We start from the raw sequence: 26,568 nt of genomic DNA on the forward strand, positions 1-26,568 counted from the left end.
TTTCATCATGACAATTAAAAAAAAACTGTGATCAAATTTGTATTGAGTTTTGTGCAGTATAATAGCAAATAATATATGCATGGCCACATCTCATCCTTATGTTTTCCAAATTTTGCAGGTATTTAAATTCCAAAACAAAATTGAACCTTTCTCTAACTTTCACCTCCCCACCCCAACATGCTTAAATGATTTGTGATTTTTACCTAATTAATTAATTTAAGAAAAAAAAAAAGCCTGAAATAAATGATGAAAAGACGAATTATTATGAAAAAGAGAAAAAAACAACACTCATCTTACCCAGATAATAATAATAGCAGGACTATCATTAATAAATGCACTATGTGTACACATGCCTACAAATAACCAAAACAGAAACAGATACATCAATACATGTATGCATGTATCATGTAAAAGAAAAAATAAAACCATTTAAAAATATACATATATTGTACAGCTCTGATCTTTGTGTCTGCCACTTTTCAGCAACAGGAAGCAGTTTCTTTTTTTCACATTTACAGCTGCTATCGACTCTAGCTCTTGTTTTGGACACCTTATTTGGATGACATCTGATCAGGGCTGTGCCTTCTCACCTGGTATTAGAGAATGTTGTCGTTATTTCTACTTGCACAGTGGTTACATTTTAATATGCAAATTGTGTGGGCGGGGCTAACGGACATGCCAACAGCCACGGCCCCAGGTAAAGGGAACTGCTGCTGCAGTACGGCCGAGTCAACGGGCCGCAGTGACTGAGGTAGTTTCCACACATGTTAGAGCGCTCACTTGGTGCGCACCAGATGCAAAAGTTTTTCACTGTTTCATTTTTCAGCTTCACCTTTGTTTTTACTCTAATCAAAAGGACACACCCAAAGGCGGAGCGTCATGTTTCCATGACTCTCGACCGGAAAAAGTAGTCGTGAAGCATCATGTTTCCCCGAGTCCTGACCGGCAAAAAAAGTGTGCAGTGACATTTTTCCATGACTCCCGAGTCCTGCGTGGCTGCGACTTAACAACATTGTGTTGATGTGCTGGAGACGATTCAGGAGGAGACGCAGATTAATCCTCCTGAACCGTGACCTCATCACACGTTAACAGACGTTACCGAGACCACCTCCTCAGGGAGGTTTTGGTCCACACCAGAGTGCGACTGCTGTGTTCACACTGACCCAGACGCACCGCGCTCGGGCCCAAAGTTGGATTGGGCCAACCTAAACAAGGACTGAAAACACCTGAACAGATCACCTGACAGGGAAGTGGATGACTGTGGCTGAAACAGGTGAAGCTTTTGTGTTTTCGGTTCCGTCTTATTTAGTCACACTTTGTCCGAGCTGTCGAGTCCGCTGACATGCTACAAATTGATCGACTTATTCACTAAAAACTCAAGCCAAATGTTAAAACGTGGACTTACAGCAAACTTTATTTCAACTAAAGTGACTCTGCACTTTTGCTGCATTACCTAATGTTAGCTTCCCACACTGAATGAACAGTTATTTCACAGCCCAAAATCCCAGAGGTCTTGATTCAGGGCTTTTTTTACACGATAAGCCTATAATAACGTTATGAGGTGCTTAAAAGTTTAACTGGAAGATTCAACATCCTGTTCCCCAACAACCAGCTGTCACTACAGCTGAGGAGATGGATTTTAACGACTGAGCTCCATGATGTGAATTATTCAGCTCCATTGCTTAAAAAAAGACGTTTTAACAGGAAAAACATCACCCTACATCATCTTTTCAAACATCAAAATGATACAGAAAGACAAGAGCACATTAACGAGACATGAGCCAAAGAGTTTGAGCCAAAGACATTGATGTGTTACAGCTGAAAAAATGTCATTATTATTTTTTTCACAAGCAAGTCAACACATTATTTTTTGACCTCATATAGTTCAAGAAATACGTAATATTACACACACTCGCATCGCTCTGTGCATAAAATGCACATTTTAAGATCAAGCTTTAAAAAAATTATACATTAATATTATTTTCTACTTTCATTGAGACAATTTTTGACCAACATCAGTTCTAATCAAAGTATCTAATTTTCAGAATTTTAACCATTTAATTGCCAGGTTTTTAATCATGATGCCACCATGTTTTTTGAATTTGAATTTGAACATTAAAAAGACTCATTTTCAATATGCAACATGCTGAGTAGATTTTTTTTCATGATCACAGTCTGGGATATGTCAGTGATCAGCAGCTACACTGACTGTGACAGGTCACCTAGTGGAAACAGCATGTATTTCCTCCATATGCCAAATATGGTCAAAATGACCCCATCAGGTGAAAATAATACAAGTCCTGTTTTTCTGCTCTGATGGCTGTGGGATCAAAAATGTCAGTTTGAATGGGTTTCAATGGAGCATTTTTGGACCTGAACAGTCTGAATGTAACTATTTAGTTTCCACAGTGTATTTTAGACTTATTGTAGGAACTGAGCTGCAAACTCACTGATTACACTCAAATACACAATCTGGACTACATTTAGGACACATGCATCAACACACACACACAATCATCACAACAGGAAGAAGAAAAGATACTAAAATGAGACAATCTGTTCCTAAAGGTTAAAGATGTTTTACCATGTAGGTTACTAACTTGTTTTACACTCAGTGCTTAATTGAAGTGTGGAGAGAAGTCTGGCTAAGGGAGACTAATGTCACATATCGATGCAGATTTTAAAAACGGAAGCCTGTTATGGTCTGAGATAGGCAGCCAATGACGGGCTGCATCCTGTGACCACTGACCCACTGACATCTGTCCCATTTACTGAGGAAACTTTACGTTGACATTTATGCAAAAGACTGAATTCAGCATTCATTGGTTGAAATTTCTGATCTTGTGGCTGAAGTTTATCAGGAACGCAGAGCTGACCTTACAAACGTAGCTTTTGCTAAACAAGAGCTGAAAAAGCTGCCAATGTACTGGCAATAAACTTTTTACTCCTCTCTTAACAATATCAAAATTTAAACTCATCTTCAGAAATAAGAGCATATTTAAACAAACAACACTCTGCATGAACCCACTCACTGTGTAGTCATCACAACAATGGCAACTGCATGTCAGCATGAAGCTTTTCTCCTGTATGAAGCGGCAGAGCTCTGAGCTCACTGCTGACTGAGTGACCCCCCCTCCACACACACACACACACACACACACACACACACACACACACACACACACACACACACACACACACACACACACACACACACACACACACACACACACACACACACACACACACACACACACACACACACACACTGAACTCATTGCCCCCATTCCCTCCTCCCCGTCTCCCTGCGCCTCCTCCTCGTTTATCTGGTCCCTCCCTCCCTTCTGTGCTCGCCGCCCGCCCTCTCCTCCCTCGCCTCCCTCTCTTCCCCCTCCTCCCTCGCCGAATGCTTGGAGAGAGCAGCTCTTGTACAGAATCAGTTGTGACACACAGCGTAAGGCCGACTGCAGCCAAAAGAAAAGGCCATCCGACAGCAAAACAACTGCACATTTTTACACACAGGCCGAGCAAAGACCACAGTCTGGTTCTCTTATATTGCTGCTATTTGGAGAACAACCGGAGATTTTATGGCATCAGAGACGCTCCAACCTGCTTCACCTGGGGGGCATTTCCGCAAAATGACAGGAGGCCAGGGGCCGGTCACAGCAGCCCCATATATGTTTCTAGGATCCTACATTTTTAGGATTTGGGCAGATTTAAGATTTTCTGACATTTCTAGGATTTTATGATATTTCTTGGATATTAGGACATTTGAAGGGTTTTTAGGACATTTCTAGGATTTAAGGACGTTTACTGGATTTTCTGACATTTCTAAGAGTTTAAGACATTTCTAGAAGTTCAGGGCATTTCTCGGAGTTTAGGACATTTCAAGGATTTTATTACGTTTGTAGGATTTTAGTCTTTTTTCTGAGAGTTTAAGACATTTCTAGGATTTTAGGACTTTTCTAAGATCTCAGAGTCTTAGCATGGACCTCTGTCAGAGGGTGTGGGGGTTCGTCCACTCACATTTTTTGATTTATTCTGATGTGGTTTGATGCACTCTGAAACCTTATGCATATTAAAAGTACAAAAACAACTGACAACGTAAATTACTTCAATTTTAATGCAAAAAAAAAAAACAAAAGAAAATGTTTGGCGGGCCCATCCGGCATGCTATCAGGGGCCAGATTTGGCCCTCAGACCTTAAGTTGAGTATCACTGGCATAAATGTTCCACACATATTTGGATATTTCTCAGCTTATATTTTCTTTGGCCGACGCTTGTTTTTCTTGGATTTTAACCATGAAACAAACAGTCATATTTGATAGTGGGCTGTTACTTGCATGAACAGGTGGATTTGGGGGCCGGCGTTTCTCCAGCTGGGCGCCACTTCAGCCCTGTGAGCTAACATTCACCATTTGACAGCTCAGCATTCCTCTGGGCCTTCGCCTGAGGGTGACGTAATCCCTCCTCACAAACCCGACATGCCACCCTCCCTTCCCCCATTAACACATTCCCGGGCCTCAGACATGGGGACATGAAAACTTGGCAGGGCGACAACACTGGAGGACTTCAAGGTCACAGAGGAGGTGGAGGGGGAGCAGCAGGCAGAACAGAGAACAGTAACTTCAAACCAGCGGAGGGGACGGAGGTATCAGAACCAGTGCAGTGTGAACTGCTGGCTCGTTACACCTGCTGCTGAATGAGCCAACGATTTAACTGAGACATGAAAGGGTCGGTGAATTTAACGGGTCAGTGTGGCCTGAAAATGTGCAGACAGCACCATATCCCGAGCTTTATAACGGAGTCCGAGTGTAAGTGAATCTGTAGAGTTTAATTCATGTCAGAACACCAGTACAATACACCCAAAAACACACACTGACAAGAACTTAAACAGTAATTAAATACCCCGTTTCCACCAAAATTAGTCCATGTATGCAAGAAAACCTTTTGTGTAAAAGTGGGAAGGAAAGACTTTTCCAATTTTCTATAAGTGGCCTTAAGTGTCCATTTATTAAGCAGCTGGACTTCAAGCACACAATTTTGAGTGTCTGACTGTGCCGAGGCAAAGAGCACTAAAAAGTTCACACCACATTTTTTTTGAGCAGTATGCAGCCTGAGGAAACGAGTGAAGATCATCAAGCCCGTCGTAGCCGTTTGTGGTGCGAGACAAAAAACCGTTAGTGAATCTGTCAGCGGCGGTGATGCTCTGCTCCCGATGGGACTGAGAGACGGGATTTACCGCACATTGATGGAGTCCTAAAACGGCCTCGAAATCTGGATGATTATAAGCAGAAGTTTAACAGCACAATCCCCTCGAGAAACTGAGCCACGTGGGTAAAAAGTCCACCTGGGGCCCTGTTGACAAGGATGATGTGGCTTTGATCACAGGACACCTAAAATATTGGACCTTACTTCAGAAATTCAAGCATTTTTTGAGCTATCATAATTCCCACCACTTTTAGGGATCTGGCATTAATGGACACATCAACATAAAGGCTCCACGCAGCTTCGGAGCAGAAACCAAGCTCATCCAGTTGGAAGGACGTTAAAATGAATGGTATGGTATTAAAACTTCAAAGACTTTGCTTAGACTGAGAAAACAGATCAAATAAATGTTTTATTTGTAATGGCTGACTACAGCAGAAGAAAACATGCTCAACAGGCACAAAGGTAGCAGGAGGAGATAAATAACGCCGGGGCCGGCTGCTACAGTTTGACATATTGGAAAGCTGTCTCTTTTATCTTCACTGCTCCGGCTTTTGGGTTCATTTGAGGACTCTTCAGTAAGTGCAATGCTTACCATAAGATCTGCCCCCATTAAACACGCTGAGCAGTCACACAAAACACATCTTCCTGCTGCAGCTGATTCACATGCGATGGATGTCAACGCTGCTCAAGTCTTCGCACATCAACACCCACCACTGCACACCACGTTACACCACCAGAAATACATTCTCAAGCAGAAAGAAACACAGAATAAAACTGGATCCGGTAGCGGTGAAATGCTGCGTGTATTCGGCCTGACACTCAGCACAACCGTTATACTCAACTTACAACCCAGGGGCCAGATCTGGCCCTCAATAGGGTTCCTGGTGGCCCCCCAACCATTTACTAATTCAAGATAAAAAATAAAGTGATTCACACTGGCAATCGTTTTGTACTTTTAGTACACATAAGGTGCCAGAGTGCATAAAACAGCATCAGAATAGAGCGAGAATTACTATTTTTTATTATTAATCAATTAAGAATGACCCTAAAATCTGAGAATTGTCCTTAAACCTAAGAGTTGATCTAAAACCTGAGAGTTGTCCTGAAATCTGAGAATTGTCCTAAAATCCAAAAAACATCCTGAAATCCTTGATATGTCCAAAAATCCTAGAATTATCCTAAAATTGAAGCAATGTCCTGTAATCCTCCAAATCTCAGAAACATGTATGAAGTTGCTGTAATTGGCCCCTGGTCTGCTGTCATTTTGTAAAAGTGGCCCCAAAGCAAAGGCAGTTTTGTCTCCCTGCGGTATATTCTGTGATCCAAACAGGAAAATGAAACTCGTTATTCTGCATATTACTGAAGACATACAAGTTGGATTTAGTGCCGTTATGCCGTCGGCACAAATAGCTCGTGGGGATTGTTTTTTAATTTGTCAGAATGTGTCATGATGTAAAATGCCAGTTCAGCCTGTTTGCAATTATCTAACCAGTTTAAAGCTTAAACAGGACCAGACAAACAGAAAATTTACCAACGACACCCTCAGACACTGATTGCTTAACCACAATGTTTCCTTGTATATATATCTACACATGTTAAATGCACACATATAACATGTAAATATGACAGCTTCAGAGTAAACAGTAGGTACTTTTAGAAAGCGAGGCTTGCCATTTCTCCGTTTACAGTCTCTGTGCTGTTTGTGCTCGGCTAAACGCATTCTGCAACCAGCTGTACTGAACACACACAGACTGAGTGATGATGGACGTCTAAAGCCTGCTAAAGGTAAGACAGCAAACTAGTATTTCCCAAAATATCTGAGCATAGCTTAAGGGCGGACTACAGCTTTGATTATCCACCACGTTTTCAAACCGACAAGGAAAACAATGATCATGCATGCAATAAAAAATATATACGTTTGAAGCACTTACCACTGAAATGCGTTGTAATGGAAGTAAACCATGCCAAGGCCGTATAAAAAGGCAGCATTCTGGAAGAGAAAGGGTTTGGAAAATTGTGAAAACAGCAGCATTAAACTTCTTCACATTGTAAAATAACTTGATACAAGGCCAAAAAAGAGCACATGATGGTGTTTTATAGGTTTTTTTAAATTTAGCATGTTCATTACTGAAAACTCATTATCAGTTAAACTGCTACACCCAAACTATTATCCATTCATTTCTCTATTTTGTTTATTTTTTGCATCTAAAGTACTACATAGTAAATCTACATTCATACAACAGTTTTTAGTGACACAACCTGCTACCGGCATGTCAGTTTATTAATTTGAGGACACTTTACATATACAGTACAAAGACATTTTTAGTTTTAAGCCACCTAAAGAAAATCAATATCGATTTGAGTGTTTTTTAAATTTAGAATATTTTCACTGCTTTAACTTGCTGTCAGACAAGAAGCTGTCTGTGAAGAAGCGGGGTGGCTGAGGTGTGACTTCTTTAAATTTAAAATCAATATAAAATACATCTTTTCAAGTTGTCTGTCCCTCACCTGAGCCAAACTTAAAAACACAAGTCCCTCCTCAGTGCTAAACTTTTTGTAATGCTTGACCTGTTTCGCAGCACCCCTACCTTCCTCATAAATAACGAACAGCCCCTATTTCTAACCACTGAGGGAGGCCTGCACGGCGACTAGAAGCATGTGCAGAACATTGAGTCCAGTTAAAGTCCGACTGAGGCGTCTACCTGACAGAAAAGCTCGATATCCAATCGCTCTGTCTTGGTGCGTAAGTCCGATTTCAGTCGGACTTACACACCCCCACACCCTCTTTGGTCAACCGCACCAGTCTAGCCCTGGGCTCCAAACTCCAGCTCTCACCACCGCCACCACCAGAAGTCGGCCCCACGCCATTAGCCAGCAGAGGGTAAGACCTCACACCCTCTCTCCGCTGTGAGATCTGTAATCCCGAAGAGCCCAGAGCTGTCAGGTCCGATCACAGTCCCGCTCTCGGCACCTCTGTTTAATGGGCTTTCCAAACAGTGAGACATCAAACCAAACGGGCCTATTCATCCACACGGAGAGCACCGAGAGGACAGGCTGGACGCCATCACATCACAGCTGATTGGACAATTTAACTCCAGACCATGAGCAGGAACTGTGGGTAATCTAAACTGTGTTTCTGCAAATAATACCAAAACGTTACATCCACAATATAAAGATCACGTCCTTATACAAGTCCAAGGCAGCTAAGCTCGCTGGAAAAGTGCTTCACTGTAAGATAAAGACAATGTCATGATCCAAAATTTACACACACACACACACACACAGAGAGAGAGAGAGAGAGATATCAGATATTTTTCTGTTCCCTCGCATTATGTTTTGCGCTCCTCTGATCCATTCATGTGTTGGTCCATTTAGAATAAATAATCTGCAGAAACTACAGAAAAGAGATGATGAGACATTTTACATGATGCATTTATTGGATATTACTCCTCTCAAAAGGCTCTGCAGTTTTTCTTTAAAAAATTTCGGCTATTTTTCTTCTTAAAACTCTTGGTTATCTTTTATGGAAAAACTTTCAGCGGTGCTTTTTTTGGTGATTTTTAAAGAAAACAAGCCTTCACCAAAAAAAATGACACCATTATTCACAGGCAGATTTTTAGAGAAAACACTCTACCATTTATTTTTAAAAAACACCGAAATGAGGCCACCCAGTAGCTGAGTTGGTAGAGCCAGCGCCTCACGTACAGACGCCATGTCCTTGCAGCAGCTGCAGGTTTGATTCTGCTGCGTGTCATTCTCTCTCTCTCTCTTTCACGCTTAAGCTGTCCTCTTAAATACAGCCAAAAAGCCCACAAATTATTCTTTTTTTCAAATCACCAGAATGACACCATTTATCACAGCCAAAAATGGTTTAAACAGAAATTATCGCTGGATCTTTTTTCTGACAGTCCTTGAACACATTGTGTGTTATCATACAATTGGGAAGCAAAATTCCATGACTTTTCCAAAAACTTCTGGGTATATTTAGTTTTCTAAAACTCTTCCAGGCCTGTAAATTGCTACTTGCAAATTCCATGACTTTTCCAGGTTTTTCATGACCGTTCCAACCCCGACCACAGGAGTTCGGCATGGCGGTAACTTCAATACAAGCTCAGCTAACACAACCACGTCAACAACCAAACATCAGCTACGGTTACAGTCACATTCACAGCTACAGCCTCTGCAGCTGTCAGTGTCAGAGCTACATTCAGCAGCTCCACCAGCTCTGAGCCGCCACATCTGATGGTGAGCCCGTTCACGCTGCGGTCACATCCAGCTGCAGCCTTCTACATAATACTGTATCATAACACCGCTCCATTTCTCTCAGTGGACCAGAGGCAGGGCTCCAAATACCACGTGCATATATGCATAGTAGTGCGTGTAAAATCTGAGCTGTGCAAGCATTTCTCAGGGCAGCTCTGCTCTCACACACTGACCGTGAGAATCACGCAATTGACACTTTCCACACACTCTCACGCAGAGAAAAACTAATTTATAACTGATAATTGCACAAAAAAGAGGACACTAACAGTGCACAGACAGACAACACAGAGGAGCACAGAGCTACAGCAGCACCATAACACACTGCAGGTCAAGTCAGCCACCATCACGATTTTTTTTTTATGTATGTGTACCTTAATCAGCCATAAGAGACGAAGCATTTTAGCAATAATTTCTCACATTTTATATACTGAATAAAAGCGCCAGCAAAGAAATCCTAATTTCTTAAAACAGATGACCGTAAAGGATTTCTGCTCAAAATGTCCCCGACTACGACCATTACTAGTTATACCGTACATTAGGAGCCAACTATGACCGTGTCGAAGCTGAAGTAATTTTCCAATCTCACTAAAACTTTGTTGAAAAGCTGGCAGTCTGACTGTGGCCATGATGCAGAAAAAGAAGGAAAAATACACAGATGGCGCAGGTAAACAATATTGGTGCATGTCACTAGAAAAGTTACACACATCAGTGCAGTGCAGCAACTTCAAGCCCTGAGAAGGGCTGCAGAAGTATTGGGGGGTAACGCAAAAGATTTACCTTTTGGGGTTCCTTAAGACATGAAGGCAGAAGTATCAATAAATGGTATCCAACATGAAACAATGGAAGAAAAGCTTGACAGAGGTGTAACCAACTGTCAAATAAACAGTTACAACCACAAGTGGGTCATTTTTGGGGAAGATAGGCCGCTCTGTATTAGTATATATCACTATTTAACTTAATTAATTTGCATTGGCAGCAGCAGGATACTGAGGCTCCATAAACCTGATGATTTGAATAACTCTATGTGCTTATTGTTACTGATGTGCCACATGTAGGTGCTCGGACACACCGAGTTGACCGTCAGCCCCTTGAGCTCCTGGAGCCGTCCAGCGCCCTCAGTTCCTGCAGTGCGTCTCTGGCACATGATGTACGCCCTCTCTCACTGGCCTTACATGCACTCAGCGGTACATTACCTCCACATGTCCTCCAGAAATGAAAAACATTCAACAGGCTGACAACCAGCCCAGTCTTCCAGCACTCTTTCCATCCCCAATCAACACATCACAACACAGCAGAGTCCAGCTGATCTGCATTTCAGCTGCTGGTTGTGTACAGCACTCTCACGTAGTATCGGGACAGCGGTATGTTTTTTTCTTGTTTGTCTGTTCGCAGCCTATTAGACTTGATATTAAACAACTGTGACATAACATGCCAGGTTACACCTTTAACAGTGTCTGAGGATGTTCACATTGCATAAAAAGTGACCCAGTTTTAGGGGAGTGCAGTGAAGTTGAGTGTTCACTGCAGTGGTCTCTGAAGACCATGTGGACCCAACAGCAAAGTACAAAAAAGAAAATGGCATCAAGAACAATGGTGCTGCAAAGTGGACTAAATAGTGGACGTTTTATGCCAACATGTTGTTCAAACTCACCTTCCAGTAGTCCGTCTGTAAACTGAAGTACCTCTGGTATGCAGATAATGCTGAGAAAATGATGAGAGGAATAAAAGAGTGTGGTCGAGAAAGAGGGAGGGACACAAAAAGAGATAATTAACAGTCAGTGAAAATGTTAAATGCTGAAGATATTCACCTCATCTGCACTTTTGACACTTTACAACAGGGAGGTTTTAAAGCCAAGCACAAAATGTCTAATCAGAATCACTCTAACCCTTTTTACACAGGGATGGCGCTATAAGGCCACTACGCAGTCCCGTCTTTATGCCTCTGAGTTTCAAGAACCAAACGACGGCAGCGTAACTCAGCTCCGGTGTGTGATTATTAATTGTATTGCAGCCTTGAGGAATCAAAAGAGGTGTACAACTCAACAGCGTCTGCCTTTTGTATGACGTATGACATACATGTCGGCGGCACTTTATAAACAATAACAAAGGCATAACATTTTTATAACAATCATTTGCCGCCTCTGTTATATGGCAGCCTATCTCGTCCTCTGCTCAGAGACCAAGGAGCCCCTAAATCTCACTGTTTTGCCAATTTGTGACCATTTACATCTGGTGGTGTTCTTCTTTGAATTAACCACTAATCTCTTTTTTAACCTCCCGCAGTGACGCACACACAGCATTTAAAACAGATTCTGTGTTCTGCGTGTGCTTCTAGTCGCCGTGCCGGCCTCACTCAGCGTTTACGGAGAGGAACTGCTCGTTATTTGTGAGGAAGACGTGCTGCAGTTAAAGTGTTGACGTCTTCATTTTTACAGCAGCTGATGGAGGCAGCAGTCGGACAGCAGCTCTGCCGTTCAGTGGAGTAAAATCACCTCAAATCCCTGTCTGTAAGGGCTGTCTGACAGCGAAGTAAAGCGCCAAAAATATTCTAAATATAGTGAACACTTAAACATATTCGGCGGCTTAAAACTAATCAACGAAGACAGAGTTTGCTCAGCACCATTTGATTATATGTACATGACGCGGCGGTTTCCTACCTCGAAGTTATTATAAATAAACAGTTATGATTGTGATTGGGTCTATATCAAAGACTGTATACCTGATATAGGTTGGTGCTGGTATACTGGGATAAGGACAGTAGTCCAGTTAAATGGCCTCAGCGAGCTCTGAACGCAGCTCGACTAAATTGTTCGTGTGAAACTACTGACAGATCTGGATGGGAAAAAAACAAAATGCAGGAGGATTTACACACAGAGACTCACCTTTTGGATAGTCCTCCAGCAGGAGGTTGAAGTGTCCCAGCTGACAGAAAATGTCAGGGTCCACTTTCCCCTCTGCTTTCAGGATGAGGGCATCGTAGCAGCTAACAGCCTGAAGAAAAAGCAACAGCAGCGTGGAGTTAAAGGAGTGCTGCAGCTGCAGCTGCAGCGAAGAACACAGAGTTAAATGTTTGATAGATCTCATTATTACACAAAAATAATCAAGTTATAAAGAGGCGCTGTGGCAGTCAAATTTTGATTCTGACTTGGTGCTTTAACTCAATGTTTAAACAAATAACTTGAGGTTTACTGGAAGCGATTATGAGACACAGCTGACTAACTGCAGGGCTGCTTTGCATAATACCAGCTGAATGCCCAAATATGGACCCTACAGTCAGTATTTTATCAACAGCTATACTAATCACTCTTGCTAACCCAAACTGCAGCCATTAAAGAGAATAAGCAAGTAAGAATATGCATCATTCAGATGTTGGCAATACTTATACTTATTGATACACTTATTCATAATACTCTAATAATGTGGTTCAATAAATAAAGACATTACATGAACAGATATGAAAGATTCATACTGGACAGTACAATAGGTGTGTATTTGGGATTTTATTTGCTATCCTAATAATCATCATCCCCTTTGTGCACTACAAAAAAAACATTCTCTAAATTTTCATTATTAACAATGCACACAATTGTGCATTGTCACAATCCATATTGTTATATTAATACATATTTTTATGCATGAACACAGCCAAAATGATAAAAAAAAAGAAGAATGAAAAAGTGCCTAAAATGCACTAAACAGTCCCTGAGGGTTATGAAAATATTCTGTGTACTACTGAACTACATTTGTCAGGGCCAAGATGAACCTCAGTTGGGGTCGTGACAGAAACATGCATGATGATTACACAGACTCGAACGGACTGGATCTATTGATGTTTAAAATTAATAATGCTTTTTTTAGAATTGAAATCTGTCAGTCTATAAACTTCCGCCCTGGTGTAACATTTATAGAACTTGTGTATTATTTGAAAATATAACAATAAAGACTAAATTTTAAGTGTTATAAACAGCCTCTGCTGAAAACATTAAAATCTTTTAAACCCTCCCACTTCTTCTCAAGCTTCTCGTGAGGTAAAAAAATCTCTGCTCACATTCACAGGAAGAATCAATGCATGTTTACATTGACATGGATAATCCCAAAATGATATGGGTTTTTTGCAGAATCCCCTTTATGTGTTTGGGCACCTAAACATCATATTATGTTTATGAAAACCCAAATATGCTGGCTGGAATAATCCGAAAGAAACCGGGATGCATAAGGGGAATATGGATAACCCAATTTCTCTGTGCCGATGTGATCGTATCCTGAATCTCATCATAAACAGGAAAAACCTCCTAAACAGGTCATTCAAGTCCATGATCACACTCATTCACAAACATGTCATTTCCTCACACTTCCATGTCATGCAGCAATTAAAATACATGCATTGTTACACACTTTGTGGAAGTGTTGACATCACGCCAAGCCGTTCTACTCATGAATTTGTGCAACAGGGTTATCTGAGGTCCTGCAGAGCACCCTGCAGAGGCAGCGTGATTCAGCAAACACGCATACACCAATTAAAAAAAACTATAATGGGATGGCCCCAAGTCAATGTTTTTCTAATGTTTCTCTGTGTTGACTGTATCAGTTCCCCTACATTTTAAAATGGTAGAGTCCACAGCGAGGATGCATGAGGCATCTGGTTGATTTATTTCACAACAGAGATACAAATTAATTTACTGAGACAAAGCTTCATGCATGCAGTTTTATCTCAAATATAGATCCCACGATCAGATCTTATGAATTTATTGTTCTGATGTGTGTAGGCCCGCCTGTGCTGCTCAGGTATCCAGCAGAGTATGAAGGACAGCAACAACACCAGAGCACATGGCTGATCCTAATTTTAAACTGCACTAACAAAATAATCAACAAGAAAACATTTCATGCAGCGAATAAACACCATGTATCACTACCCACATTTTGGAAGTGCTGGCATAATGCAAAGCTGTTCTACTTATGAATTTGTGTTAGCTAAGATCCTGCAGAGCACCCTGCAGAGACAGTGTGACTAAGCAAACAACACACTTTCACGCACATCCTCCAGTTTTCAGAAACTGTATTAGGATGACACCAAAATGTATGTTTTCTAGGAACAAAAAAGGCAATACCAGTGTGGTATTCAAATGTGTGCACCCATTGAAAAGAGTTGCACACCTGTTAATGCAAGCACCTCCCTCTGCAGTTAAGGGGAGAGGATGGTGCAAAACACTAAGGCCTTAATATAATAAAATAAAATAAAAAATTAAGCACTGGGGAGGGACTTGTGGTTTTGTTTTGTTTTTTAAAAAACGGGAAAATTAAGAAAATATTATTTAAAAAATGTGTATATTTACAATTATAATAATTTAGTGAAAAATATTACAAAAGGGAAACATTATAAAATATATAAATAATACCTTTTTTTCAGCACTTCTTCTAGGTCATATTCATGTTTGTTTTTTACCTCTTTTATTTATTTATTTATTTTTTTAACTAATTTTTGGGTCATGTTTCTCGTAGCCTTCTCCCCATGTTTTTGAAATAAAATCATGCCAATTTGCTTAAGTTACAAAGAGATAAAGTTATTATGTGTGTTGATTATAATAAAATATCCAATAAAATAAATTGTTTTTTCAGCACTTCTTCTAGGTGATATTGGTTTGGGTTTTTTACCTCTTTATTTGTTGTTTTCAGGTGAGTTTCTTGTAACTTTTTTTTTAAAAAAAAATCTTTTTTGGGGCCATGTCTTTTTGCCTTCTCTCCATGTTTTACAAAGAAATCAAACTACTTTGCTCAAGTTACAAGGGATAAAGTCATTCAGTGTGTTAATTAGTATAAAATATATAAAACAGACACATTTTTAAGCACTAATAGGTGTTTTGTTTTTTACCTCTATTTCTGCTTGTTTTCAGGTAAGTTTCCTGTAACTTTTTTAACCATTTTTTGGCTAATTTTTCTGGCCATGTCTAGTTGATACCCCCCCAAGTCTTACAAAGAAATAAATTCTCAAAATTTAGAGGGATAATACTATTATGTGTGCAGGCCTGTCTGTGCTGACCAGGTATCCCGCAGAAGGACAGCAACAACAAAAAAGGCAACACCGGAGCGCGTGGCTGATCCTGATCTGAAGGTACACCTCAACAAAACAATGTAATCAACAAGAGACCCAGCAGCCACATGTTGAAGACACACACCACACACAGAGACGTGACGGTGCGAACATGCATGAACACACAGCGTGCAAGCGTGTGTGCGTGCGTGCGTGTGTGTGTGTTCAGTTATTAAAGTGAGCTTCCGCTTCATAATCAATCATCTTTGTTACAAACACTGAACGTCGTGATATTGCTCATTAGCCTAGCCGCCGATGCTAGTTAGCAACCTAACGTTTTTTTCTCCAACATCCCCGCCATCTTGGGGCCAAGTAAAGCAGCCATTAAAATTTATTGCAAACTGTTACCACCGTGTGTTTGTTTCAGCCCAAATAATGTCAGCTAAGCGGCGTCGCAGCAGCTTTATGAGCGAGTGAAGGAGGGGAGAAAACCGCTGTTAGCCGCTAGCATGCTAACAGCGGCGAGCTGACGCACAAACTCCGGTTATTGGGGACGGGACGGCTGAATCGGTGGGACACGAGACATTTATGCCAATTTAATGTTAAAAAAAGTGTGCATTTATTTTATCCCGGTGTTTAATTTTTCCACTCGTGCGAGCTGGATACAACAACTTGCAATGTGTTCACCTCAAAAGCCCTTTCTCGGCGAAGTTGCAACATTGACGCGTTTTCTCCACCTTTAACTGCGTCCACCGCGACATTAACGTTTGATAAACACGCTTTTCTCTAACACGATGAAAACACGATGACTTTCAGCAGCAGGTGGAGATTCATGTGCTGTTTTTGCAGTTTGGGCCCTTTAATGTTGATACAGAAATGTGCAGTTTTATTCAGATGCAAATGTCAAAAAAAAAAACGAGCCGCTTTCACAGTGAGCAGTAAGTTGAAATTGAAGCTTGCGTTTGTCGCTTTGAAGCCGCGTAGCATTGTCAGCGTTTTTGGGAGGTCTGTGTCACTTTCTTCCAGGTGCACTAATGAGAGGAGCTGTAACACACGGACAGAGGCATACCTTTAACAGCAAGGCCTTCGTTCTGGCGCCATCTTCTTGAAGCCTATGAAATCCAAACAGTGAACTGCAAGTAGAGGACAGACAACACAGGCGGTTCCGTGTTACTTGGACGGGGGCATTTTTGTATTTGTGGCCTCGAAGCGAGGCAGAAAAACACATTTTTGGGGGGAAAGAACCGGGTGACCGGGCTCACACGGCGGGTTATCTGACCTGTCAGTCCCGAGCAGGCTCTCTTTTTCCTGCGCTGTTAGCTTCGGAAAGTCCTCTTCGATATCAGTCGCTGTTCCCGACGCCATTTTCTCCTCGTCATTACCAGCAACGCCGAGACTCCGGGCAGCAGCAGAGGCAGCGGCGGTGAGCGACACTCCGCACGATTTCATGGGAAAGCAACGGGGAAAACCGACGGGACCGAGCGATAACTCCGGCGGGGGAAGAAAAAAAGCGATAAAAGTGTCGCACGCCTTGATCCAGGACTAAAATGGGGCGTAGCGTAAAATTCTTGCCAAATCCTCAAGGAAATGATCCCTTCAAGTTACCTTCCACACTCCTCATTGTACATCGAAACACGGCGTGTGTTCCGGCGCCACTTTGTGCATGGAGTTGACGTGATGTTGGGTTTTTGGGAAGGAGTGTTACTTGGTAATGTCGCAAACTTCCCCAACCAGCGGCTCAAAGTTGTTGTAATTGTGTCACATAGGCAAACGCACGCCGCCACCGTCGGCACGCCCTCCGTCCGCGCCGGCCAATCAGCGGCCGGAGAGTGCGGTCACGTGGCTGTCTCCAGTTGATGTGTTGCGGACACGCGGACGAACACGCGCGCGCACACATCAGACTTTGGGGGGCGGGAGGGGGCTACAAGGCCCGCCTCCAGCCCTGCGATTGGCTGTTCACCCTGTATTGTGATTACGTAACTGTGTTTTAAAGCCGCTCATTGGTCGAAACAGCCGTCATGTTTCTATATGGGGGGCGGCTGTCAAGGATGTTTGTTGCAACGTTGCAAATATACAGGAGTGATAGAATAAACTATTTATATGTTGTATATAATTTACTGTCATTTATTGTCAGATGTATTGAAAAGAGATAAAATAGTTGCATAAACATCTATTACCTTCCTTTTTATTCAGTTTATTAATTTAAAATTACTGTCTACCAAAAATCTATTTTGCTTTACTTCATATTTTATTCATCTAATATTTTTGTTATATTTTAACTTGCACTACTGCTTTTTTTTTTACTTTATTCTATTTGATTCTCCTTTTTTACACATATTTACTCAAGATTTTCATTGACAGCAATATTTTTTATTGTTGGGCTTTTGAAGATAAATAATTTGAAATTAATTTGTTGATTGTTGTATACCATAGTAATCCCACACTGAAGTATATTCAGTGCTATCAAGGTTAAGTAGTGGTGTTTTTTGGTCTGAAGCTGGGGAAGGACTGAGTCTACAAATCCCAACATTTTGACCATATATATTAATACAAAATATTATAGGCCTAGTTATGTGTATGTGTGTATATATATAGTATGTAGTATATTGAGTATGTAGTATATATTTGGGGGTTTTCTTTTCTGGATGAAAACAAAACATAGTGTCAAAAACCAAAAATCTGGCATTTAAAGTTTTTTAAATTAATAAATATTTGATATTTATGATTAAGACTGATGCTGGTTAAAAAAATGAAAAAAACTCAATGAAAGAAGAAACATAGTGGCATCATGACAAAAACCTGGCATTTAGAGTGTTAACATTCTGAAATTTAATGAATATTGGATATATATGATTAGGACTGATGGTTAATAAAAAATTAACTAGCTTGCTTGATTTTGAAAAGTGAATTTTGTATGTGTAGTGGTCTGGGTGAGCATGTTTGACACTGCACAATAAAATAATGTATAAAAATCAGTGTTGCTGCAAATCATTGACATATCCCAGGCTATGATGATGGCGATAATGATAATGATAATGATAGTAATAAAAAAAAAAATTCATCTTAAAACATAGTGGCTAAATTATTTTTGATAATATATAGTTATAATTTAGGATTTCTTTATAATTTTACAATATTTTGTATAATCATATTTTACTTCTTTAACTTTTACTGTCTACTTAGCATGTAGTATATTAAAAATAATTCACTTTTATTCCATCTTAAAAGATTGTGGCATAATATTTTCTATAACATATAATTAATACGTTAAAAAAGTATAATATTTTATGTGATAATATTTTATATTTATGATTAGGGTTGAGATTTGGTTGAAAAATGAACTCAGTGAAAATATTAATGTATATACATGTTTTTTAAAGATTGAGTTTGAAAGCACATTTTGCGTGCAGAGTGTGTGTATTTAATATTAAAGCGAGCTCTAAGGGTTAATAATTATGGTCCATGTTGTTGTTTTTTGTTTTTAGTTTTTGTTAAAATTATGCAAATGACGTCGGACGTGCAGGCAGCTGAGGACAGAGCAGCTTCACTCCAAAATGGCGAACCGCGACAAGGGTAAGCAGCAGCTATAAACTAATAACATCTCTGTCCGGAGCTTCTCTGAGCATTAAACACACGCCTGATGGGATTTTACACCTTCGCCGTACACGCGTGACTCTGTAAAAGTGTGTGTTTCGCCCCGTTATGTCTCCGTGTCATCGTTACCAGCTAACTTTTGAAGTTAGCTGTAGTTGTGTGATGCTAACTTATTGTCAGGCCGATAACTTTATAAGTTCCTAACGAAGCTAACAGGGGAGCTACCGTTAGCTGCAACCGACTCAATTAAAACCACGTCAAAGAAACAAACGTTTATTATTACGCTTTTGCACCATATCGTCCAAAATGTTACTTTATAGCATCTCCAGATTAATTTAATATGATAGTGCTGCCTTTTTTAGCCACTATGTGCTGCATGACATCTTTTAGCAGCTAATGTGACTGATTTTTTGGTTATTTTTCCGTGCACAGAGCTGGAGGAGGAGATTTACGATAAGGTGGTGGACCTGACAGAGTATGCCAAACGGCAGCGATGGTGGAACCGGCTTTTCGGGACAAACTCCGGCCCTGTAGCAGAGAAATACTCGGTGGCCACTCAGTTAGCCATAGGGGGAGTCAGCGGGTGGTAAATATTCTCCTTCGTCATGCTTTGTGCTGCCTTCAGGTGCTCCTCGTTAACGCTACCACTTAGTTTTATGTATGCATTACTATAATAACAATAATAATAATAATATTTAAGGAGTGCAGCCCAACGTGCTTTACAAGAAAGAAATTACACGCACCACAAATTTCACATAAAAGACATAGAAGACAAACATAATAAAACCTGCATGTAAAAATAAAATAACAATAGAATACATATATCTTCACATGGATGAAACCGACTTACAACAAGACAAAGTAAGATAAAATAACGATAAAAATTGAAAACACAGAGTGTGTGATATAAGATGGAAAATAAAATAAATCCCCCTGACATTATTAATAAAAATAAGGATAAAAACAGAGTGTATACAATGCATACAATTAAAGAAAATACAGCATCTTAAAGCTGTGCAGCAGTGTCAAACAGCATTTAAGTTAGAGCTAGTTAAAGGCTGGAGTGGAGAGATAACTTTAGTTTAGTTTTCTTTTTAAAATATCTAGAGGTTACTTCTCTGATATCTGTAGGCATTGAGTTCCAGAGCTTTAACTGACAAACGCTGCATCCCAAATTTTCTTTTGGCTGTTTTTGGGAACCTCCAATAATCCAGCTGCAGATGATGGCGAGTAAGGAACGAGAGTGGAAACCCACATGCAGTGAGAAACTTAAAATTGCTTGGGAAATTTTAATACAAATGCTACAGTTTTTCAATAAAAATTCTGTTTTATTTACAATAAACATTTTATGTGAAATTTTTCTTAACCCTATATAATTGATCTTTTGTTGTTTTTCAGTTTTGGTTATAAAGTGGGTCCAAAATTACATTTTGAGTGTGCCTTAACAAGTCTACAATTAAATTTGCCATGAACTGGAGGAACCCTGTTTAATGGTTTAGTAATTATCAGTATTTTCCACCTATTTATTTGTTCTTTCTATTTCACTTCTTTTTATTCTTTTATATTTTTTCAATGATTTTATTTTTATCTATTTTCCCCCCTTTTTACATGACTGAAAGGTTTTCATGTTCATTTGGTTGTGTGCTTTTTTTTTGTATGTTCACATAAAGCGGTAAAAAGAGACTTACAAAAAAGAGGAAATGATCAGTATCAGTATTGTTAAAATTGTAGCATGAACTATCAGTTTTATATGCATATAAAAAGGTGTTATTGCGAATCTGTATTCATGTCCCATGAACCACCTTGCTCTGTCTTGATTTAATTTTAGGTGTGCAGGTTATCTCTTCCAGAAGGTTGGAAAAGTTGCAGCTACATCTGTAGGAGGAGGTCTGCTGCTGCTGCAGGTATTCTTGCATCACTAAACACATAAACCTTTCAACAAAAAACAGAAAAACATTTTCCCGCATCTCTCATCTGTGTTTTGTTTGCCTGACTCTCTTCAGATCGCTAACAATAGTGGTTATATCCAAGTGGACTGGAAGAGAGTAGAGAAGGATGTCAACAAAGCTAAGAAGCAGTTAAAGAAGGGCACCGATAAAGCCGGCCCAGAGCTGAACACGTTCTTTGAGAAGGTAAGATTTTCGTGATCAGAACTTAAATGTCAGTCTTGAAGAATATTTTATAACCTTTCATCATACTTAAAAAATGACAGTTGGGGCATCCTGGTGACCTTGTGGTGAAAACCTGTACCATATAACTCCCCTGGCACTATAGAGCTGCCACTGAGTCCCGTCTTTATGCCCCTCTCACATTTTTACTCAGAAACAAACAGCGACATCTTGCTGCTCCAGTGTGTGATTTTTAGACAGCATGCCGGCATCATAGAAACAAAGGAGGCTTGACAGGCGCGACGTTAAACGCAACAGCATCTGCCTGATATGTGACTTATACGTGTCAGCAGCACTTTATTACAGAAACAGTAGCATAACATGTCATTAACCCTATGAAACCTTGATTGGCATCAGTTTTGTTGTGTTGCGTTCAGACACCTTTAACAACTTTTAAAAACAGACACAAACAGCTTTTAAACCATTGAAACATAAACAAATTGGTTTGATTTCTTTCAAAAACTCAGGGAAAAAACTGAAATCAGAAACTTGACTGTTTAGTCATAACTGAAATATGTGGGAGCACTGCATGCTGATGATCAGATCATTTATATTATATTTAATGTTTCCTTATATCGTTTATAATAGATTATTAATGTGTTTTCCTGCCAGAATCGCTCATGGTTTGCGAAAAAAATGGACCAGACGCGGAAAGTATCGCAGCAGATCGTGAGCTCGCTGCGGGGCTCGAGGCCGCGACGTGCCCTGTGTAAACAGCCCGATTTCTCAACACAGGTACCGCTCTGTGGAAAATCGCGGCGCTTCCGCGTTTTATGTGAACCCGGCATAAGGAGCTCCCATTACCTCTCCCCATAACGCGATCGTACCTTTTATACAGAACAGCAAGGTGGCACTGATATTGATTCTTTTTATGTGGCTAAAGTATGTTTTGTTGCGGCGCCGTCCACAGCAGGACATCGTTTAGCTTCAGTGCCGGTGTTGTGGGACTGTACTTTATTTATCAGAGGAGGGGGGTGTCTGGAGTGTGACTTTTTAAATTTAGAATAAATATAAAATACAACCTTTTTCAAGTTGTATGTCCCTCAAAATTAAAAACACGTCACTTCCCTCCTCATAAATAATGAACAGTCCCTATCCCTTAACAGCGAGGGAGGCTGGAGTGGCAACTAGGAGCACGGCAGAAAACATCATGACTCACCTTGAAATAATCTGCGAGTTACAGAATATTTTGCAGTTAGTCAAATGTGCATTTATTACTTACTTTAGCTCTGGCTTTATGTTTGTATCTTTAATCTATGCATGTCAGGGAAGCAGCAATATGACAGTTTTCTTAGTGTGACTCATGTTGTTCCTGCTTTTGAAAAAAACAACAACAATTTAAACGGTGAATTCAGCTGTATTTCATTTCAGACTGAACTAACGTCAGTCTGAAAAGGGGTTGTATATTAACTTTAGACACTGAAACATATCTTCTGTCTCCTTCAGTCCACAGAGTTTGTGAAGAAGAACATTGTCGTCACGAGCGGTTTCATCGGAGGATTCCTGCTCGGCCTGGCATCTTAGGCTCTGCCAAACCACGAGAGTCTGTTATTCCTCTGACATCGAGAAAAACTTTAGGGAAACATTATCAAAAATTGCTGGAGGGTTTAAAGTGTTTTGGCAGCAGGCGACCTATCTCAGATTAGTTTGTAGCTGTGTGTTTCTACATAAGCTGCACATCCTTTTGTCTGTTTTAATACTGCACATGTGACGAGTACTGTCGACGTACTGTGGGACTGAATGACCCTCTTAAAAAAAAACCAAACTCCACTGTCTGAGTCAAATGATGATACATATCATGCAGAATTCATTTTAAAAAGTGTAAAGGCCATCAGAATGTATTTATTTATTTTTTACCAAACTGTCACAAAGGAACATAATGCGTCGTTATTGCAGCCTTGTTGCGCACAATTAAGCCAAGCAAAATGCAGCTAAGTTGATTTAAATTCACCTTCACATGGTGTCCATCAGCACTAATGTTGTATTTCTCAATTCCAGGCTTCAGTTATCGATCATCTTCAGGGCTAAAGTGCTGATAGGAGGTTGTTATGCCTCTTTGAGAGGTGCCACATGTTTGATGGGTTATGTCAGCCTCCCCGACATCTCTTTTTTTAATGTGTTTTGTTTAGCCATAAATTAATGCTTTAAGCACTGACAGCTGTGGTTTGTCTACTGTGTAAGTTTGATGAACAGTAAAAAAAAAATAACAATCAGTTGAATTGTTTCTCGTTCATTTTACAGCAATTTATATGCAATAGTACAGTCGTGTCTTTTTACTCTTGACCTGGAGTCTTGGATGTCTTTAGCAGGGCTCCTGCAGATCCTTAAAAACACCTTCATTAATTTAAAAAATAAGGCTTTAATTGATTTAAAACTGACATAAATCAGTCTTTCAAAGGTCTTGAAGTGCAGTTTATGAATCATTTTTTCTAAAGTTGCATTATAAAATCTTTAAAATTGTAACATTTATTTTTTGTTAAATTACTCAATAAATTTCTTTTCATAAACTCGTCATGATGGTAATCAAAGCAGTGGAATCTACATGCAGACTGAGAAATGTAAAATTACCCAAAAAAACTGACCAGAAATGCCAGATATTTCTCACCTCTGTTGATAAACCAAATAATTACTTATATGACAAAATAATATGTTTATTGCCTTCCATGTGTTCCACTTGGAAAAGGGTTGTTTTTACAATATTTGATGTGTTTGGTTAGCTTGTGCATTAGTTTATTTTTGGGAAATGTTTAAACAAGAGTAGAATAAAGGGAATAAAGTGGTTTTGGTGAAATGCAAATAATTTAAAGTTTTTGTGAAGAAAGTGTTCATGTCATATGCGTTCAAGGAACGTCGGAAATTTGAAAATCCAACAGTATTTCCTCTTAAAGCACCCTTTCAGTGTATTTTTGGCATTTTTCGTTTTATTTCATAGTTCATATTTTTCTGAGTCATATTCTAACAATGTTGTTGGAAGATGACGTTTGGCTATAGAAGAATCTGCAAGTCAAGCAGCAAAAAAAACCAACAAAACAGTAGAAATACTCAAGTGAAGTATAAGTACCTTACAAATGACAACAAACAAACAACAGCCGTGTATTTAATCACATTACACAAAATAAGAAAAGGGGCTTTTTTTCTTTGTGTTTCTGAGTTTAATTTTGTTCACGAACATTCTACAAGTTCCCCGCGTTCGAACGTTGCTAGGAGACGCAAACAGAGCGCTACCATGGTAACAAAAACCTACAGCAGCTGAATTGCGTTCGAAGAAAACGGAGTTGTCTTAAACACAACACAGCGATGGCGTTACCGTTTCTGCCCGGGAATTCTCCCAACAGACAGGTAAGAAACACTACTAACGACATTTGGTATATTTTACGTAAATGTTTGACTTTGTTTAGTTTAGGTTTTGGGCAGCTTGACTTCGACAGTTTTAACCGCAGAGACGTTATCTAGCTAACGTTAGACCGAATGTCAGTTAGCAAACGTTAAGTAGCATGCTAGCTCCTGAGCTAACCGGCTAAATGTTTGTGAGTTTAGCAATTTAACCCTTTGAAACCTGAGCAAATTAGCTTGGTTTCTTTCAAAAATCAACGAGAGGCGGCGAGCAGCTTAACAAGACATTGTTCAAAAATTAGCAAGAAATTAAGAAGATGTTAAAAGAAAATTACTGTAAATAGTAAAAGAAAAAAACATGTAGCTTCATATTTCACTTAAAAGTAAAGGGGAAACTTTATGCTTGACAGAAATAGTGATTTGATATATATCGTGATATATATCGATATCAACTGAAAAAAATATCATGGTAAGACTTTTTTCATATCGCCCAGCCCTAATATAACATGATATAAAAGAAAAAAAAGCCACACCCCAGTCAGACTACTCTCAAAAAAATTATATAGTTTAACTTTATATTTATTTCATGTTTCATTGTATCCCATTATTTTTACTTACATTATTTTGTGTTTTTTCACTTGCTTGATTCTCCCTCTTTGTTTTTATATATATACATACATAGCATTTTTTGGAAGGAGCCTGAGAACTAAGATTGTCACTGACAACATCTGTTTCTAGTTACTTGTTGTGCAATTGATAAATGATATGAAAATCATTAGTTGATTTAATGGTTGTACACCACAGTAATCCTACATTACAGTATGTTTGGGCAGTCAAGGTTGGAGACGGTTTCTCTTTTCTGTTCTGCAGCTGGGGAAGGAGAAATTTCACAAATCCCAACATTTTGACTACTCCAACGGAGTCCCGATGCTGGTGGGATGTGAGCGTCCCGGGATCGGCGGAGAACTGTTAGTCGGCCAGAAGATTAAGCCAAAGTATTCCCTCTACCCCAAAGGACAAGGCAGTGGTTTACCATCATGGGTGACCTTTGACAAACAGGTGACTCGATCAGTTCTTCCTCCACAGTTTGAGTGACCATAGCAGTTGTGTTAGAGTAACTGTTTTAACAGATGTCTCATTTAAACAGATTACAACAAATACAGAGCAGTGGCTTTAAAGGTTAATGTGTTACATACAGCATAGGTACTGTTCTGTATTCAGGGTTCAGTCATGAAAAACCCGGGAATGTCATGAAGTTTGATTAAAGAAATTTCCAGGCCTGGAAAAGTTTTGGAAGACTAAATATACCTTGAAGGTTTTGGAAAGGTCATGAAATTTTATGTCAGAAAAAACATTTATTCAAGGACCATTGGAAATTTTAAAAGTCAGTTTTTACAGTTTCTGGCTGTGATGAATGTTGTAATCTTTGGTGTTTTTTAAAGAAAATATGCATATTTTCTTTAAAACAGTTATCCAAAATTTCTAAAGAAAAAAAAAATTACAAGAAAAATAAATGCCACTAATTTTTAAAGAAAAAAAAAATCACCCACAAATGTTCTTTAAAAAACACAAAATTTCTTTGACAAAAAAGGCCAAAATTGTTTCTTTAAAAACATTTTTGAAGAAAAAAGGGCATTTTTTTCTTTCACTAAAAACATAAGAAAAAGTAAAGAAAAAGTATTGCCAAAAGTTTTTTAAGAAAAAAACATGACCCAATCTTTTCTTCAATAAAAATCATTTAAGGTTTTGAAAGAAAACCAAATCTTTTTTTAAGTAATCCCTAAAAATGTTTAATTTTTTTAATGTTCAGCTCTAATCCTGTTCAGAATTCTGAAATACTTTCTAAAACCTACTTATATCGTAATGAAAAAGAACTGATAAGGAGCATCGATGGACGCTTCAGAGAAGATATTCTCTCTAAAGTTTGCCTCAGATTCATGGAGATTTATTGGTAAACTGTGTATGAACTCT

General features: G+C 39.4%; 3 protein-coding genes across 6 annotated transcripts in view; 2 read left to right on the top strand and 1 right to left on the bottom strand.

Moving 5' to 3' along the window:
• Positions 1–17,303, bottom strand: part of kdm6a (lysine (K)-specific demethylase 6A) — a 54,594-nt gene extending 37,291 nt beyond the window's left edge. For both annotated transcript variants that reach the window (XM_088083746.1, XM_088083745.1), the window contains exons 1-5: positions 16,782–17,303; positions 16,572–16,635; positions 12,357–12,465; positions 11,126–11,175; positions 7,143–7,201 (exon numbers count right to left, since the gene is read on the bottom strand). In XM_088083746.1, the coding sequence (XP_087939872.1) occupies positions 7,143–7,201; positions 11,126–11,175; positions 12,357–12,465; positions 16,572–16,635; positions 16,782–16,951 (452 nt within the window). In that variant the 5' untranslated portion in view covers positions 16,952–17,303. The remainder of the gene's footprint in view (positions 1–7,142; positions 7,202–11,125; positions 11,176–12,356; positions 12,466–16,571; positions 16,636–16,781) is intronic.
• A 1,684-nt stretch (positions 17,304–18,987) lies between these two features.
• Positions 18,988–23,477, top strand: fundc1 (FUN14 domain containing 1). 2 transcript variants are annotated; one of them, XM_088083749.1, is made up of 6 exons: positions 18,988–19,075; positions 19,529–19,682; positions 20,925–21,000; positions 21,100–21,228; positions 21,877–21,999; positions 22,711–23,477. In XM_088083749.1, the coding sequence occupies exons 1-6, from the start codon at positions 19,057–19,059 to the stop codon at positions 22,786–22,788; spliced, it is 579 nt and encodes a 192-aa protein (XP_087939875.1). In that variant the 5' UTR covers positions 18,988–19,056; the 3' UTR covers positions 22,789–23,477. The 2 variants fall into 2 exon arrangements, with proteins under 2 accessions (XP_087939875.1, XP_042350526.2); XM_042494592.2 differs by lacking the exon at positions 21,877–21,999.
• Positions 23,478–24,456: 979 nt separating this feature from the next.
• efhc2 (EF-hand domain (C-terminal) containing 2) overlaps positions 24,457–26,568 on the top strand; it is a 28,358-nt gene continuing 26,246 nt past the window's right edge. For both annotated transcript variants that reach the window (XM_088083748.1, XM_042495091.2), the window contains exons 1-2: positions 24,457–24,603; positions 25,468–25,656. In XM_088083748.1, the coding sequence (XP_087939874.1) occupies positions 24,562–24,603; positions 25,468–25,656 (231 nt within the window). In that variant the 5' untranslated portion in view covers positions 24,457–24,561. The remainder of the gene's footprint in view (positions 24,604–25,467; positions 25,657–26,568) is intronic.

The sequence above is a fragment of the Plectropomus leopardus genome, chromosome 10 (genome assembly GCF_026936395.1).
Source record: "Plectropomus leopardus strain MGB_pleo_1.0 chromosome 10, ASM2693639v1, whole genome shotgun sequence".
Taxonomy (NCBI): domain Eukaryota; kingdom Metazoa; phylum Chordata; class Actinopteri; order Perciformes; family Serranidae; genus Plectropomus; species Plectropomus leopardus.

What these genes read in the sequence shown, in the direction of transcription:
- fundc1 (XM_088083749.1), top strand. An exon ending in ATAGGGGGAGTCAGCGGGTG is followed by an intron (nt 19,683 to 20,924) that starts GTAAATATTCTC and finishes ATTTAATTTTAG; the next exon opens with GTGTGCAGGTTATCTCTTCC. An exon ending in TGAACACGTTCTTTGAGAAG is followed by an intron (nt 21,229 to 21,876) that starts GTAAGATTTTCG and finishes TTTTCCTGCCAG; the next exon opens with AATCGCTCATGGTTTGCGAA.